Below are 17,269 nucleotides of genomic sequence, written 5' to 3'. Positions count from 1 at the left end.
TTCATTCTTCCGACGGGAACTAAGCCTACTTTAGTTTTAAAACTGTTTTATTTTTTCGTGCAATATAGCCAATGATGCCGAAAAGAAAAAGACAGGGGACTATAGACGGCTTTTTCAAGAGAAAACAAGTAAGTTGACTTCTCTCCCTCTGCAGACACTGACGTGCTTGCAAGTTGCAAGCTATAGGCTATCTGTTTCGAGTGCTACCGCGGTTGGGATGCACAGGTTTGACTAGGGCTACAGGTACACAGTAAAATTACGAGAGTAAAATTTACTCAAATCGAAGAAATTTTTACTCTATTTTGGATAACATTTGGTCCCTCTCTAAAAAGAGTTAAGTTAACTCTTTCGATAGAGTTGTTTAATCTGAGTAATTTCTCTTCAATTTAGAGTAAAAATTCTACTCTTTAATAGTACAATTCACTCTATGTAGAGACAATTTCAAATGACTCTCACTCTATTTTTACTCCTACTAGAGGAACTACAAATTTACTCCACAGCAATTTACTCCCTTAAAAAGAGTTAACATTCCTCAATTTTGAGTAATTGTTTCTCTGTAAGGAGTCCAATTTAGAAATTGCACAATTCAATATTAAGCTCGTACGATTGTTAAAAATGACAAAAGATCAATTATTCCACATGTCTTTATTTGGCACCAAATATTTGCTCTCAATAGAAAATTATCCTCATCACAAAAAGCATTACATGAAAAAAGAAGGGATTATAAACAAATCTGAATCAAGACCACATGACATTAAAATATCAAAACACTTGTGGTGCAAAAGGTCTTTAAATTCCAAAACAATGGGTGCTTCTGTGGTGTGCATAACCTTGAAAGCATGGACATGTTCCTCTAAATAAAGAGTTTTCATAGCAGTCGTTATAAAAAGAACACACTCATCTCTTACAACAATATTCTGGATTACATGAAACACAGGCATCTCATTCTCCACTCCTATGCAAACAGCCAGCCCAGGCCGATACAAATTCCCAAAACTCTTTATCCATTTTACATTGTAGATCGTTGTCCAAACGGGAACATTGAGCTTAACAGCGATCTCTGTGTAGGATTCTAGTCTATTCAAGGGGACCATTTTGCCAGGGCCTAATTTCAATTCATTTGGATTAAATGTTTGCCACAAATATGCCACATGACATTGGTGTTTTTTGGCCAATGTTTTTGTAATGTTTTTAAAACTTTTTATTTGTCTTTTGAAGTAATTGTGTTTTCCTTCGTAGCGCATGCACCAGCTATGTATCAAAGGGCCAAGTTTCTGCATCGACGTCGGGTAGTGGATTAAGAAATGATGTTTGGGCAATAATTTCTTGTGGGGATATAAATACTTGAATAGACTGTGGTGTTCAGAAATCAGATGCTTCAAATATATAGTTATGCCACTCGATATGGCTGGAGACAAAACTATGCTGACTATTTGAAGCAGTAAAATGAATAGATACCAGTTTTGGTCACTTGAACAAACAAGATCCCCGAATATAATCGGGAGGTGGCGCAGCAAACACCAGCTTTGTGTAGCATTAAGGCTTAAGTCATTAGAACCCTCAACTAAATTAACACCTGGAGGTTTGTTGCACTGTTCCAAGCGACCATAATTGAAACTCTGAATTCGTCTGTGTATTTCTGCCGGTGTTGTGTAATTCTGACCCAAGTGTTGCAGAAGGAGCTTCATCTCAAATTGGGCAACCCCTTCAAATATGTCATGCATGATATCGACTGAAAAATTTGTCGCCGTATGAAAATATTGCAAGGAATTTAAAAGGCACGACTTTTTCACGCCCATAACATAAGGAAGTTGAGGGTTACTCTTGATAACCTCACAATGTTCTGCGTGAAGTTCTTTGGTTCGAAGTGAGATCTTACTGCTATCTTCACTGAACTCCGTTTGAAAATCTTCCTTCTCAAGTAGGCAAAAACGACAACAATAACGAGCACTGAACGATTCTACAAAACCAAATAAAGAATGGATACCAAGGTTGTCTCCTGTAACTTGAATGATGGTTCCGTAAACAGCATGATCATAAAGGGGAATCTGAACTCCTTCAGTTTCAAGACGAGATATATCCTTGACCAGTGGCTCAAGGATCTTATCAAATCCATACGTTTTGATGTCTTGTGCGTGAAATAATGAAACCAAATGGATGGCAAGTAAATTTGAGTTATATTTTGGAGAAATATTTCTCAACGTAAAATAGATGGCTCCTAACTTGTGTATTCCACGCTTGGACCCAAGGGGGTTTGAACACTCAAACTCATCAAAAAAGAGCTGGATCTGAAACGCATGGTTTTGCTTCAAGAAAAGGGCATGACTTTTAAAGAATTCTCCATCCTGTATATCATAGAGAAACGTTTCTTTCTTTTCCCAATCTCTACTTAAAAAGTCATTAATATTAGGATGCTTACAAATGAACCGCAAAGTCTCAAGAATGGGAATATATGTAAACTTATCTCGGACAACAACTTGAGAAAATGACCCATTTGTTGTATTACGTCTGGTAGCAAACCTTGTCCCAAGGACATATTCGACTGGATCAATTTTCCCCCATTGCTCAGAAAAGTACTGCATTCTCTTGCTTTCAGAGTTGAATGCCAAGAATGGATTTTCAATTTTTTGGAATGACTGATCAATTTGAGATTCCACAACACTTTTCATTGGTTCCTGTAAAGATAAACCGTTTTTCACTGACACTAGAGTTTCGTTTTGTATGTCATCAATAACTTCCCCAACAGAGTTGACAACATTATTAATGGTGGTCTCTGCTACCCCAGCAACTTTCAGTTCTGCAACAATTGTCGCACAACTTTTTACTATATTTTTTGGAAGGAGTTCAGATTCACAAGCTACATTTTCATGTGGTAAAAGGTCTACATCCCTAACTGAAACGGAACTGGCTGAAGATGAACTTTCATTAACACTTGAACTGTCACGCAAAGAACACTTAGTGAGATGCTTTCGTAATCCAGAAAAACTATTATATACATGTGCACAACCCCTTTGAGCACATTTTAACCTTAGAGTTTTTCCGGGACAAAGACCATGAACCAATTTAAAGTGCTTAATCAAGGCATTGACACTGGCATGACATCTTGCACAAATGAAGCAGATCATAGGAGTTTACTTCTGCATCCTGGCCCTCAACTCTGCAACTCTAGGATTTACCTTGGTGTTTTCCACATCTATGTCATAGACAGTGGTTTGCAGAAAGGTGTACACATTGGTCAATTCCTGACAGTATCTTGTGCCAAAGACGAAATGTGCTTTGAAAAGTTCATCAACACAAGCCAATGAAGTTGAGGTCTTACAGGGTAGAGCATGTTTGTCGATCACGATGTAGTAAGACTCGATCATGCTCTTCTTGGCACCAACAGCAAGTAGGTATGGCTGGAGACTCCCAGAGATGTTGTCCAGGTGTCCTTGGATGCTGGTCCCAATCTGTGGTTGAATAAGGAGGCATGGTCATTTATTATGTTTTGGATTCTTACAAAGTTACAATAAGAGTAAAAAGGAAGAGGGCACACTATGCATAACACTTATTAGCACATACGCTGTAAAGCACTCTGAAGACAACGCCAAAACACGTAAATGCAAATAAGGTCAGTGTTATGCAACGTGTGTGGCTACCTTTTGTTAGTTATTCAAGCGTTACCCAATGGCCCAGCACTATTAGCATAATAAAAGAGGAAGTATTTTCCAACCCTTTTTGTTCCACACAAAGCTCACCTTGATGAATTTTACAAGACTGTCGCATGCTTGTCTGGCTGAGATTTTCCCTGGTCTTTTTCGGCCTTGGCTTGAAGGTGGCAGAAGGTGAACCAGCAACAGCATTGATGACATGTCACTGTCCCAGCCTGGGGAATATATAACAAAAACAGAACAGTTAAGCATTTCATATTGATTCAGATTTACAGACGGAGCAGCAGACGGATTATCCATAACCAATAAAGGATCAATGACATGAGTTTTGAGTAGGAAACTATAAAAACAACTTTGTGCAGTTCAATTACTGTATTCCCAGTGATTTCACATGTGAATGACAGCCACTTCCGTTTCTCAAGGCAACAGGTTGATATGTACATATAACAAAATGTGCCTTAATGCACAATAAAATGGTTATCCCCATTCCATCTAGAATAGTCGAAGGAGAAGACATTACCATCATCTACTTCAGTGGCTTCAGCATTTTGGATGAGGTCTTGTACATCTCCAGTCAGTGTAAGCCCACGACACTGAGTAACAACCTTTGCTTGAAAGTTGGTGGTCCACTTCTCCAACATCTTTGCAGAGGTTGCGTCACCAAAAAGACTCCTGAAATCTTGATCAATCTACAAGACATGGCAAAGACATTTAGTGTAAGTCCCACAGTAGATGGTCAAAGTAGCTACAGAGATCATTTCTGAAGTCTGATCAGGTTCGGCAGATAGCAATCAAAACATGTAAAAGCAAACAAAGATAAATGTACATTCTGTCTGACGAAAACAAACAATAACAAACTACACAAAACATTACTTTGTAGTTCTTTACTCACCAAACCTGGAATGTCCAAGAAACGAGGAAAAACAGATAGGATGTCGGCTGAGTTCTCAGGATCGTGCAGCAACTTCTGACGATAGGCCAGGGTTAGCCTCATTTTCTCCTTCACTACAACTTCATCCGTGGAATGCTTCATCAGGGCAATTGCTTCTTGACACTGCTGTCCGTCCCACTGGATGTCTTCTTTCAATGGATCCCTGTGTGAAGTTGGCCCACCTAAAGGTTTGGGACAACATGCCAGGTTAATACTCAAAAGAAAACCTAGACCAAATAAACTAGTGGTCATGTTCCAAATTAATCACTGGCCTGTTTGAAGTTGTCGTGACCGTTTCATTCGCCCCTCGGACACCTCTTTCTGCAGAGTTTTGATTCTCCAAGCCAAATACCCACTTCCATCTTCAGCATTATAAAAATGTTCCTTTGAAAATAAGGGGAAAAACATGTAAATACAAATATACTTTTCACCCATAAATACGTGACTGATTTGAAACCATTTCACCAGAAAAGCAGCAGTAACTTACATAGCCAAGCTTGCTCAGGGGGTCAGCCAAGTAAGGAAAAAGGCAGATGATTCCTTTGGCGTATTCCTCCTTCAATCTCCTAGGGGGGCTTGTGCTATACACACAAATCAAATTACCATCCTGTCCAAAATACAACTAAGATTAATTTAATATCAGTCTTGTGAGTTTATGAAAAAAACTTACCCATGCTCATTTGTCAGATGTGCAACTAGTATTTTCACTAGGTCACGTCTTCTGACATCTGACAATGTTTTTGTGCGAGCATACTCATGTGTGATCTTATCACCTCCAGGGCTACTCTTGAGGATGTCCTCAATCATCTTGGGAGAGGTGATTGACAGTACACAGAGAACACACAGAGTACACAGATTAACAAGAGCATATATATGGTTGCAACAAAGTTACAAAAAGGACATAAACAATCTATTGATCTTACTCGACCCAGACGACGATCCTCTGCATCTCTTTTTTCTGAGGGATTTCTGATCACTATTGCTGTGTCATCAGATCCTGATGAAGCCTCACCATCACCAATCGTACTAGAACTGAAGGAATCTACAAAATAATGTTTCATGGGACACAAAATGTTTACAGCATGAGCTGCACAACTCAGAAAAGGTTAAATGTGAACGATATGTCATTGCGGAGATGATTAAAAAACTCATATCTAGAAGTTAAAACGTAAAGTTATTTTACCATCAACGCTTGCTGTTGGGATCACAATTTCTAAAACCCCAATATCCTGTTGTTTTAGAATGTATTCGAATGCCTCATCATCGATTTCGGTCCTGGTTTCATCATAGACTTTAATATCCAGGGTGGGTAGATCAAACTTCTTGGCAACTTTAAAAGACATTTAAGTCATATTAACACTGACCATGATATAGCCTACATAAGTAGTGGCAACACACAAACAAATGCATTGGTAACAATATTTTATAATAAAGGCTGCATATGCAATGTTTTCTCTTACCACTTTCCAAAAATACTTTGAATTGAAAAGGTGATGTTAGGAAGAAGTACTTCTTTCTGTCCTTATATTTCACCCTAACAGTTGCCTCCATCCTAAAGGAACAGGAAAAAATAGTGGTTAGTTAGTTGGTTTGATTACTTGTCTTGAACTAATTAATATGAAAAACATATCAACAGTAACAGAGATTTGAGAAACTGCAGTCAGAAGAACGCAGGGATGTGAACGTTTACAAAAATGTCTAACCGTGTTGACGGATTATTTTTCTTGTAAATGGTTAACCGTGACTTCATTGTCCTCGTGTGTGTGAGTGAGTGTGCGCCGATACACACTCACTCACACACACTCGCCGAGGGACAGACAGATTCGGCACACTAGCTTTTATCCTCCCCAATTAGTTTATTAGTGATGTAAAATCAATAAATGCGTGTCTCCAGAACATAATTAATTTGAAGATTTTTGTTTAAAAACTGTTTTCGTTTATTGTTTTTTCCTAAACGGTTATGATTTTAACGGTTACACGTGTACACGTGAACACGTGCACACCAGCTGCATTCATCATGAAGTACGACCCGTTAACTCTTTTAAGAGTAGAGTACACGCGGTGCACCAGAACAGAATCACAATTCTCACGTAAAATGAGTCTCCCCACAGTGAACCAATGTGTACTGGACACAAACCAACAAAAGACGATGTTCCATCTAGTCTACTTACCAAGTTTCCTAAAAGCACAAACGTGAATTGCACTGCATCGGTGTGGCGCACAACCTCTGTTGACTCTTTCCAGAGTTAAGTCCATGTGGTGCTAAATCATGCTAACGAACCAGTCAATGATACACTATGGTTAACAAAATTCTCCGCAGTCGACTAATGTGTGCATTAAACAAAAAAAAAGTGTAACATATACTTATAAATGTTCCCAATTTAAAGAACAAAAAACGTGAATTGGTCAAATGACTGGCAAGCTAACGTGATACCTTAGCAGCATCTACTGTAGCAGCTGCATATAGCAATGACTAGCGTAACTTACATAATATGTTTAAATCGCGCAGCTTCGTTGAGCTTGAATTTGGGATACTACAGATTTTAACCTTTCCTCCCTCTGCTTTAATAACCCGTGAAATTCCACTTTTAGAAAAGGTGTGACACGACTCAGCACGTCTTGAGACTGGCATGGTAATGTTAAGCCACATATTTGAAAATAACACAAACCAAACATTACATGCATCCTGTACGATGAGAACAAAACAAAACGTATGCGCTAAAAAAAACAGTTGATGTATTACTTGCGTTGTTATTTTCCTAGCAGACTTCTCTCCAGATCGGTTGCAGGTGAAATGACCATCGGCGTAATGGCGGACAAAACGAAACTTAACTGCGTTGCCCTCGGGGAGGAGTCAAAATTATGACTCCGTTATTCAGATCTAACTCCGCGTGTCTCTCAACTCTTGTTTTGTTCTTTCACCTCAAATCAGAGCAAAAAATACTATTTTCGAGTAAAATAATTTTAACTACGGAAATTTTACTCTTGTAATTTTACTGTGTGGCTTCATCGCGCTGACTAATGCCGTCCATCCCACGTTTTGCAACGCTACGTTTATTCAAAAGATCACGCAAACGATCACGCCCAAGCAGTGTAATGCATTACATTCAGATGTGGAACTCTGAGTCTGGAATAACGTAGTCATTCATTCATTCATTTCTTTCATTCATTATGGATCAAATTATTGTTTCTGTACAAGTCCCGTCTCTGGCCACAGCAGCGCTCCCACTCATTATGGGTTCCTCCTGTATAAAAGTTAGTATGGACAAGACAATAATTGCTTACGGCCATACCACCCTGAGCACGCGCGATCTCGTCTGATCTCGGAGGCTAAGCAGGGTCAACTCGAGCTCATTGGCTGCAATAGAGTTCCGGGTGTTGACGTTGTTGGGGCGGGGAAAACGTGGGCACCACCATTTTGGCAGTATTCGGCAGACTGGCGCTCTTGTGGTGGAGCAGACATGGTCGATAACTGTTGTGCACCAGGTTGCACAAATAAACGAGGCAAAAATAAATGTACGTCGTTCTACCGCATTCCTAAAGATGCGGAGAGGCGAGCTAAGTGGATCAGCGCCATTAAAAGAGCCAGGAGCAAGCAAAAAAAGACTGAAAAATGGGACCCCCCGGCTGTTGGATTCCGCTTGTGCAGCGATCACTTCATATCAGGTAAGTTACAGAATACAAAGCTTGGCAGCTTAGCGTCATTATTTAATAGGCTATAATTGTGGTCAGGCGCGTATCAGACGCGGGGGATGAGTACGATGCATCCCCCTCACTTCTATTGGAAGGCCATTCCATCCCCTCCACTTTTGTTCGTCAAATCCTCACAAAAATCAGCTTTTCTAATAAAAAATAGTAAACGTTCGCCTGTTGTATGCAATTTAAAATGGTTGCTATGATTGCATCCCTCTGTATCAAATTATCACTCTGTAAAGTCCCAGCGCTACAATTGACGTTACGTAGACTAAACAGCTCGCGCAGCCTGCAGAAAGCGCTGGCAGCGGTGCTCCCGAGACCCGACTGCCTGAGAGCTCAGCGCGGTGACCGCGGTCATTCAAGCAGTTTCTCACAGATTGCTGTGCCTAACTGTTCGTGCTGCATACTGACTTGACGCCTTCAATGAAAAGGTAGAATTGAATCACTGTTTTAGATCAGCATCATTCACTGCCTGTAATGAAGGCAACATTTTCAGGCATATTAAGCGATTAAAGCGATTAAGCGATTAATTATTTGTCATTAATAGATGCAAGGTTCATGGCTCTCTATTCAAGAGCTAGTTACCTCCTAGCATAAGATCCCATTCATTCTTCCGACGGGAACTAAGCCTACTTTAGTTTTAAAACTGTTTTATTTTTTCGTGCAATATAGCCAATGATGCCGAAAACTAAAAGAAAAAGACAGGGGACTATAGACGGCTTTTTCAAGAGAAAACAAGTAAGTTGACTTCTCTCCCTCTGCAGACACTGACGTGCTTGCAAGTTGCAAGCTATAGGCTATCTGTTTCGAGTGCTACCGCGGTTGGGATGCACAGGTTTGACTAGGGCTACAGGTAGCCTTTAGGGAGAGTAGAGATCCTCTTGCGATTCGTCATTTTCAAACCTTGAGAAAACGCACTTCAATCTACAAGGTGTATTGCTGAAAATATACACAAAGTATGTGTCACAGCAATCAACTTAGGCCTACTGGTTTAATGAATGTGAATGAATGCTGTGATACACGAAAATCCGGAGAATTGTGCGATTCGCTTTCTCAGCACACTTGAACGTGAAATGTCCTCAACAGTGTGTGTCAAGGGTTCATCTTGTTTTCTTAGAACATTAGAAGCATGCAAGTGCGTTCCATTCGATCAGACACGTTTTATTTTCAGTTAGGCTACTGTATAATCAGTAATACCACACCATAAACACATAAGCCCAACATTATACATAGATCATAGATAGGTCTCAGCATGAAATGGAGAACATTTGAAGTTGAACTTGACCACTGGTTTGACAGCCTGCACTCTGTGTGTCACTACATAATAACATCACTACATACAAGTAACAAACGCTCTAGCCAAATGTCATTAGAGCTACAGTTATTGAACATTCATGCAACAGCCTCAAGTGGCTTTACAAATGTGTTTTGTCTCTGCTCATTATGACAAACTAATTGTTCTGCAATCATTTTCCTGTCCAACAGATCCAGCTTGTGCTTTTGAACATAACACACGGTTACACTGTTGAGACATGTTTGTGTCATTGTACTTCGCATCCATGTTTTCAGCCTTCAGAGGCTGCTGAAGCTCCTTTCAGCTTTATCACACAGTGTGTGTGTGTGTGTGTGTGTGTGTGTGTGTGTGTGTGTGTGTGTGTGTGTGTGTGTGTGTGTGTGTGTGTGTGTGTGTGTGTGTGTGTGTGTGTGTGTGTCAAACAAACACACAATGAGTCATACACACACACACACACACACACACACACAGTGTATCTGCTCGCATTTCTTCCATTTTGTAGGCCTAGATGTATGTAAAAGTTCATATAATTGATCATCGCTATTTGGAATGATTATTTCTTCGCCTATTCCAGAACACCCCCACTTTTGGAAAGCTTGATACGCCCCTGATTGTGGTTTCGGATCAGTTTAATACTACAGTGTGCACAGTGATCTGGGAGCAGCTTTATGAGGCTGTGCTTCTGCATGGACATGTACAGCATCATAAATCCCCTGCATGTTAATGGGTTGATGTGCAATGAGATAGATGAACAGCAATGCTGAACAGTGCATGATACAGCCAGCACAGTTAAATGACACAAAGAAATAAATAACACTATTTATTTAGCTTCTATTTCTACTCAGGGAAGATTCAAAGTGAGCAATCAAACCCTGGTTGGATGTGTCATTTAGCCCTTTGAGTGTGGTGTATGTGATAATGCGTAGCATAGCTCAGGGCAGACATTGTAGGCATCAGCTCTAGCCAAAGGCCAGGTTCAATGAAGTGGACTGAAATATGTTCCCACCTGAATGGTGCTTTGGCTGTGCAGTTCACATGCACAGTTTGTCCACATGCACCTATTCATCCCCCAGCGATTGTAGCCCAGCTTCTTTTAGGTTTTAGATTTTAGATATGTTAAGTTTAAGTCTACCTTCCTTTTTTTACGTGAACTTGCCTCACTGTTTAAATAATGTCTGCCTCTGACTCATCAATTGTTTACTTATATTCCTCAGGGCCCGAAAGGACCAAGAGGTGAAAGGGTAAGCCACTATCAAACTCATTAATTATGACAAGATGCATGACAATGCCATGTTTGCTGGATAGAAACTTTCATGAAGTTTATCGGGTTGATATATGATGACGCCGATTGACCTTTCAACTTGAATAGGCCACACCCCTTTGTTTACATCAGGCACAGCCTAAAGCCCTCCGCCGTGATAATATAACAAATAATAATGGACCAATCTCTGCTGCACGACGGCTGAAAATAACCTGAACTACAAATATTTGTTGTATATTATTTTTTTCTGACTTTGGCTCACATATCCAGAACAAATTCATATTTATCTTTTCTAAACTTTATTAACAATAATAAAACAATTTAGTAAAAGGACATGACGCTTTTATTCAAGTTGAGACCAAACCGAGCTCCACAGCCGAACAGAGCTGGGACTCTGGCAGCGTCCCAGCAGACACGGTGGCTGTGTGTCAATCAGTGGTAATCAACGGAGACTAACCCAAGGCCTTCCTCCACAGGGACCCCAGGGCCCTGACGGGAGGGACGGCAGACCTGGCAACCCCGGCCCTGCTGGGCCCCCAGGACCCCCTGGCCTCGGCAGGAGTAAGTATCCTATAGGGGCCGACTTGGTCAACTGCTGGGTGGGGGGACTGAAGGTGGATGTTGGTTCTAAAATGTGACTGTGTGGGGGACTGAAGGTGGATGTTGGTTCTAAAGTGCTGCTGGGTGGGGGAACTGAAGATGGATGTTGGTTCTAAAGTGTTCCTAGGTGGGGGAACTGAATGTTGATGAAGGCCTCTCAGTAAATAAGGTTAACCGGCTGGTATATCCTATTGTAACCGTAAGGTATAGAAGCTACAGGAAGATGCTGATTTGCTGTTCATCTGTTTGATAAACGATCAAGCCCTTAAACTCACCTGACCCAAATTCTGGCACAATTATAGCAATGGAACAGACAATAACCTATGAATTAGAAAATAAGTATATTGTATTGTATGAATTTTTATATGTATATTTTGTCTCTTATTCTGGTTTTTATTTTTCACTCCAACAGAACTTTGCTGCTCAGTATGATCACAACAAAGGCGCTGATATTGGTCCCGGCCCCATGGTGAACACACAACACACACACACACACACACACACACACACACACACACACACACACACACACACACACACACACACACACACACACACACACACACACACACACACACACACACACACACACATGCACAAACTCTGAGACACACACACCTGCAGTTTTGTGGTAACTCTCCAACAATAACACTATGTATTCACACATACACATCACCACACAGAACTACCACTAAGAACCCATCGAAGTCTGAAGACCTTTCCATGTCAGAGCACACCTGTCAAATAGGTTTCCGCTACAGTGTTCACTGTCATTCCCAATCCATGGATTATTCCCATGGAGTTCTGGGATTTATGCCACTTTATGGCATGCATTCTCACCTTAGCTTTCAGTCCAGTCAATGGACTCATCGTCAAAGAAATACTTCCACACATTTCTGGACTACTGTAAGTGTGGTTTTATAACACAAAACCCTTTCTGTTGTATAGCATTCTGTCCTCAGCGGCATATCTTACTCACAGCCCACAACATGCACAGCCACTGGTGTTGGACATTGCTGTTGTTTGACCTTTGATTTCTTTCCTCTATCTCCAGGGAATGATGGGAATGAAAGGCCAACCTGGACTTCCCGGCCCCCCTGTAAGTACCCCCACACACACACACACACACACACACACACACACACACACACACACACACACACACACACACACACACACACACACACACACACACACACACACACACACACACACACACACACACACACACACACACACACACACACACACACATAGCTAGTTGATTTATAGCATGCAATTCGTGGGGCTGACAATGTCCTGTTTTTTATGCTGCTAAGCTAGCAAGTGCTAACGTAGTAGTAAACAAACCCAAGTTCGACGCTGAAATGTTTCTATTTATTTTGTAGGGAGAAGGAGTGATAATCCCTTGAGTCCGGACTTTGTTCCATCTCTTTTCAACTACGTTCCATCTCCAGAGAAGAGGAAAAGAAAAATGAGACTGGAGGTTTTCAACAGACGACAGGGAGCAAAGCTACAGAAGATGGAGCAGACAAAGCTATCTGCGAAAGCCATCCCTCCCAGGTGAATATTTAAGTTCCTTAACCTGGTCAACCCCACTTCCATGGACTTGGGAAAATTATAAACCAATTTTTTTTGTACAATTCATTGTAGGTTTAATAACACCCAATGAGCTAAAAAACATAACATCTGTGACTGGGCTGAAATCATCACACACCTATACCGACTTGCATTTGGCAGCCACTGACTATGCATGTGATTGTCACTGTCATTGTCAATATCCCTGTCATTGTCTTTCTATTCATTTATTTTATTACATTGTTTATTTATCATATACCGACTATAAAGCACTTTTGGATGTAAATGTGCTATACAAATACAATTTACTTACTTTCTTACTAACGAAAGCTAGTATACTGCAGAAAACAGAGAGTGACTGACAAAAGAATGACAAACTGTCATCAGTAGTGACAGTTTATACTACTTTTGTTTTCACCAGAGCATCAACAGATTGTCCCCAAGACTGCAACAAGGATCCTACTGCAGAGCAAAGTCCCACCACAGAGCCTTTGAAGGAATCTACCCATGAAGAACCTGGAAACGATGTCCAGCCTGTTCTCCATGAGGAGGATCCAGCAACCCCACCATGCACCACTGAAACCTGTGGTAAACGCGTCCAATCTCTTGAGCAAGAATGCCAAGCTCTGAGGACTGAAAATATGTTGTTGAAGGAAAAAATGAATAGGACTACACTGAATGAGATGAGCTTGCATAACGATGATAAAAGGGTTCATACTCTCACTGGTTTATCAGCATTCTCCATTCTCATGACAATTTTTCATATTGTGGCTCCTTTTCTCCAACTTAAATCTAGTTTAACATGTTTTCAGCAGTACATGTTAACTTTAATTAAGCTTAGAATGAACTTGTCCTTTGAGTTTTGGGCTTTTATTTTGACATTGACTCAACCACTGTTTCAAAGCTCTTCAAACACTGCATTAGTGTGATGCATTGTAGACTGGTGCCAAGTCTGGTGTTGTGGCCTGACAGAGAATACTTAAGAAAATCTCTTCCATATGCATTTCGAAACCGTAGCTTTGAAAAGACAGTTTGCATTATAGATTGTTTTGAAATATTTCTAGAGAAACCCAGTAGATTGCTAGCCAGTGCTCAGTGTTACTCATCATACAAATCACACCACACAATGAAATATTTAATTGCAATTTGCCCTCGAGGTTCCATTTGTTTCATTTCCGCTGGATGGGGAGGTCGCACAAGTGATAAGTTTATCACAGAACAAAGTCACTTTTTATCTCCTTTGCTCCCAGGGGACGTAGTTTTAGCGGACAGAGGTTGTCTGGTTAAAGAGTCCATTGAGAGATGCCAAGCTGAATTAAAAATTCCAGCATTTACTCGTGGATAGAAGCAGTTAGATCCTGCTGACTTGGAGAACACCAGACGTCTAGCCTCTCTTAGGATACATATTGAAAGAGTGATAGGAGTTCTCCGTCAAAAGTACACAGTCTTGCAAAGCACTGTCCCCATATGTTTCACGGACATAGACAGGGAAAATGATGTGACCTACCTTGACAAGATGGTGAGCGTGTGTTGTGCACTTACAAATGTGTCTGAATCTCTGGTGTCCTTCCAGTGATGGGGATGTACAGTAAATTGAACTGATGTGACTGGCTACAGATGTGCTCAACCAGCAAATAAACCTTTGTGACTCACACTTCTTGCTTGCTTGTCGTGACATTATTTTTAATCACTCGCTATTCTGATGCGATCACATCGTTTCTCTTTGCAGATCAAGCTGCACATCCACCCATTCTAACTTGAGTTCCACCCAAACAGACTGGTGTGTTTTATATGAATGACCCACCCATGTTTCATATCCCTGATTGCTACAGATATCTAATACAAATTATGGGGAAGAGAACAATATTGGTTTAACAACTGTTTATTCATAAATAACAGTACAGTATCAGCTACTACAAACAACTCATTTCACAGTCTCCTCACTAAGGTTTTCTTCTTTGGGCATTGATCACTTTTCGGCAGATGGGACATACCCACTGTTTTGGGACCCTTTTCATGCGAAGGCAGGTCTGGTGAAACTTTTTAACTGAACAAAAACCTGACGCACAGACCACCATGTTCCCTGCTTCTGGCTCAGGGCAGTAGCACCACTGTTGTTGACTATGATCAGCAAATGCTGCTGCTGCTGGTGCTGGTTTCTGTGCAGAAAAACACTTTACTGCCTAATTAACAGAAAGGTCCTTTGCAGAAAATGGGCACTTAATTTCTATGACACCTGAACCACAGCAGCTACAGGAAACGTATCCATCAGGTGAGGCCCCAATGCAGGGGTGAAATCCTGAATCCAGCTGTTCCTACCATGACATTCGTGTGTGAGAGGCGATGACGCATTTCATAGTATTTCCTTGCCAAGTCCTCGTGTTGACATCCCCAACTGAAGAAAACAACAATAACATTAGTTTTGGACAATGCCACCCCACATTGGTACCGCCCTGCTCTTTCAAAAGGATACTACCTACTTGGTTTAACACTCCTGCTTTTTAAGAATAGTACTTCCTGGATTTACCCTCCCTGTTATTGTACCTACTTCACATTCATTTGATTGTACACCATCTGGAAATGACCATTTTACACACAGGAGCAGTTACACACTGCATGCCCTGTTTTACCCTAATCCTTCTATGCTCATGAATACCTGGTAGCCTCACTGGTGAAACTATGGGACTTTTGGGTAGCATATTTGTCTTATTAGAGACACTGCAGGCTTTCTGACGTCTGTCTTTGTGGCTGCTCTGAAGGTAGTTATATCTATCCGGATACTGCAGATCTGGGACGTCTTCTTCAGCGGAGATGCTTTTGAAAAGCACCCCGGGGGCATTGTATGGGTCGGTAATATTTAACCTATTTAATTTTTGCATATAGAGCTCGATGTCATGCGAATTAAAGTGAGATGAGTACTCCGATGGCTTGAAAGCTTCGGCGCCGGGTCATTTTAAGGAAGATCTTTAAGGGCGGCGCTTGATTTTACTGACAAAATGGCGTTCCGAACACCGGTGGTCACGTGGGTTCAGGAACTCGATATCATGCAAGCACTTTGTTTTCTTTTTATTTTGTTCTACACCACAATTGCATGCTTTAAACATGACACGGGGCCAACAGTAAAGGCGTTTTTTCAGCCAACTCCCTGTTAGCCAGTTTACCTTGTCATACATGGAGCAATTTAAAATGCTCCTTACCGTAGCACCAACGAGCTGTGTGGTTTTCACAGTAGGTTTTGGTCTGCCCTCTGCTTTCACTCGTAGTCAGTTCACGATAGCTGTCCAATGAAGGCGGTGACTGGCCAGAGTGTTGTGTCAAGTGACTGAAGTGCAAAATTCTACCCTATCGGTCACTGGTTCACGGGTGGGACTTATCTGCCATAAGGATCAATTGAAACGGAAAATAAACACGAGCCGCCTGGGGTTCACTCGATTTACATTGAAGTCAATGGGAATAGTGGCGCTGTTGTGACTCACATAATTGATTTCAGGAAAACAGCTCGTCTTCGTGAGTATTTCTGTTTCAAAGCACTGAAAATGGGATTGTTGTAAGATTTTTGGTTTATTTATTTTTTAACATTTTTTTGGTGAAGCACTGCTTCACCTGTAGTCTTATAGAAGCCTCCACTGCTCCAAACTCTATTTGTGAAACATGCAGACGGCCTAGTGAGACTGCCAGCAGGCAGCAGCAAAGAGATGTAGCGACCTCGGTTTATTTCTTCAGCTTTCACATACACACAAACACGCACACAGGGTGCTTGGTCTTTTTTTTGTTTTGTCGTTGTCTGTTAAACCGCCAAGTGGAGCGACGTGTCTGGGAAGCTGGCCTCTTGGTCTGAGCCTGTGGAGGCATCGCTTCTCGGCCTTTTGGCTAAGATCAAGTGTAGTATCTGTTCTTATCAGTTTAATATCTGATACGTCCCCTACCCGGGGACCATATATTAAATTGATTTTTGGAACTGGGAGATGGAAAAGGGGCTTGCTCCGTCCACTCCACGCATCGACCTGGTATTGCAGTACCTCCAGGACCGGTGCACCCCTCTCTCACTGTGAAAAACAAAACTAAACTCCTCCTGAGAGTACACCCGTCCGCCTGTAGACAATAAAGTGTCATTTACAATTCACAAACGCACTGTTTACAATTACTCCAACGATATTCTGTTGTAGTGATGTTATGGTTTGCGTCGAGGCATCGGGGCGTGTGTCGAGTACCTCGGCTCCTCCCCCAGCGAAGCTCCGTATCACATAGGCGAAATGACG

The 17,269-nt window shown here is 41.3% G+C and overlaps 1 protein-coding gene, 1 long non-coding RNA gene and 1 other non-coding gene across 5 annotated transcripts; 2 read left to right on the top strand and 1 right to left on the bottom strand.

Moving 5' to 3' along the window:
• Positions 1–3,131: 3,131 nt before the first annotated feature.
• LOC130378058 (uncharacterized) lies at positions 3,132–6,194 on the bottom strand. Its single transcript, XM_056584991.1, has 10 exons — positions 6,042–6,194; positions 5,765–5,911; positions 5,505–5,623; positions 5,252–5,388; positions 5,069–5,162; positions 4,854–4,965; positions 4,543–4,763; positions 4,171–4,339; positions 3,738–3,865; positions 3,132–3,449 (listed from the first exon to the last, which is right to left on the bottom strand). The coding sequence occupies exons 1-10, from the start codon at positions 6,130–6,132 to the stop codon at positions 3,132–3,134; spliced, it is 1,536 nt and encodes a 511-aa protein (XP_056440966.1). The 5' UTR covers positions 6,133–6,194.
• A 1,378-nt stretch (positions 6,195–7,572) lies between these two features.
• Positions 7,573–17,047, top strand: LOC130378057 (uncharacterized). 3 transcript variants are annotated; one of them, XR_008894460.1, is made up of 6 exons: positions 7,573–8,247; positions 8,950–10,812; positions 11,309–11,901; positions 12,487–12,531; positions 12,821–12,995; positions 13,432–17,047. It is a non-coding gene; the product is annotated as an uncharacterized LOC130378057 (long non-coding RNA). The 3 variants fall into 3 exon arrangements; XR_008894461.1 differs by lacking the exon at positions 7,573–8,247 and adding an exon at positions 8,524–8,708; XR_008894459.1 differs by lacking the exons at positions 7,573–8,247; positions 12,487–12,531 and having other exon boundaries at positions 9,996–10,812.
• Positions 16,861–17,051, top strand: LOC130378108 (U2 spliceosomal RNA). The gene has a single exon (XR_008894501.1). It is a non-coding gene; the product is annotated as a U2 spliceosomal RNA (small nuclear RNA).
• The last annotated feature ends 218 nt before the right edge of the window (positions 17,052–17,269 follow it).

This window comes from Gadus chalcogrammus, unplaced genomic scaffold (assembly GCF_026213295.1).
Source record: "Gadus chalcogrammus isolate NIFS_2021 unplaced genomic scaffold, NIFS_Gcha_1.0 GACHA065, whole genome shotgun sequence".
Classification (NCBI taxonomy): domain Eukaryota; kingdom Metazoa; phylum Chordata; class Actinopteri; order Gadiformes; family Gadidae; genus Gadus; species Gadus chalcogrammus.
This window is presented reverse-complemented; position numbering and strand designations above follow the sequence as displayed.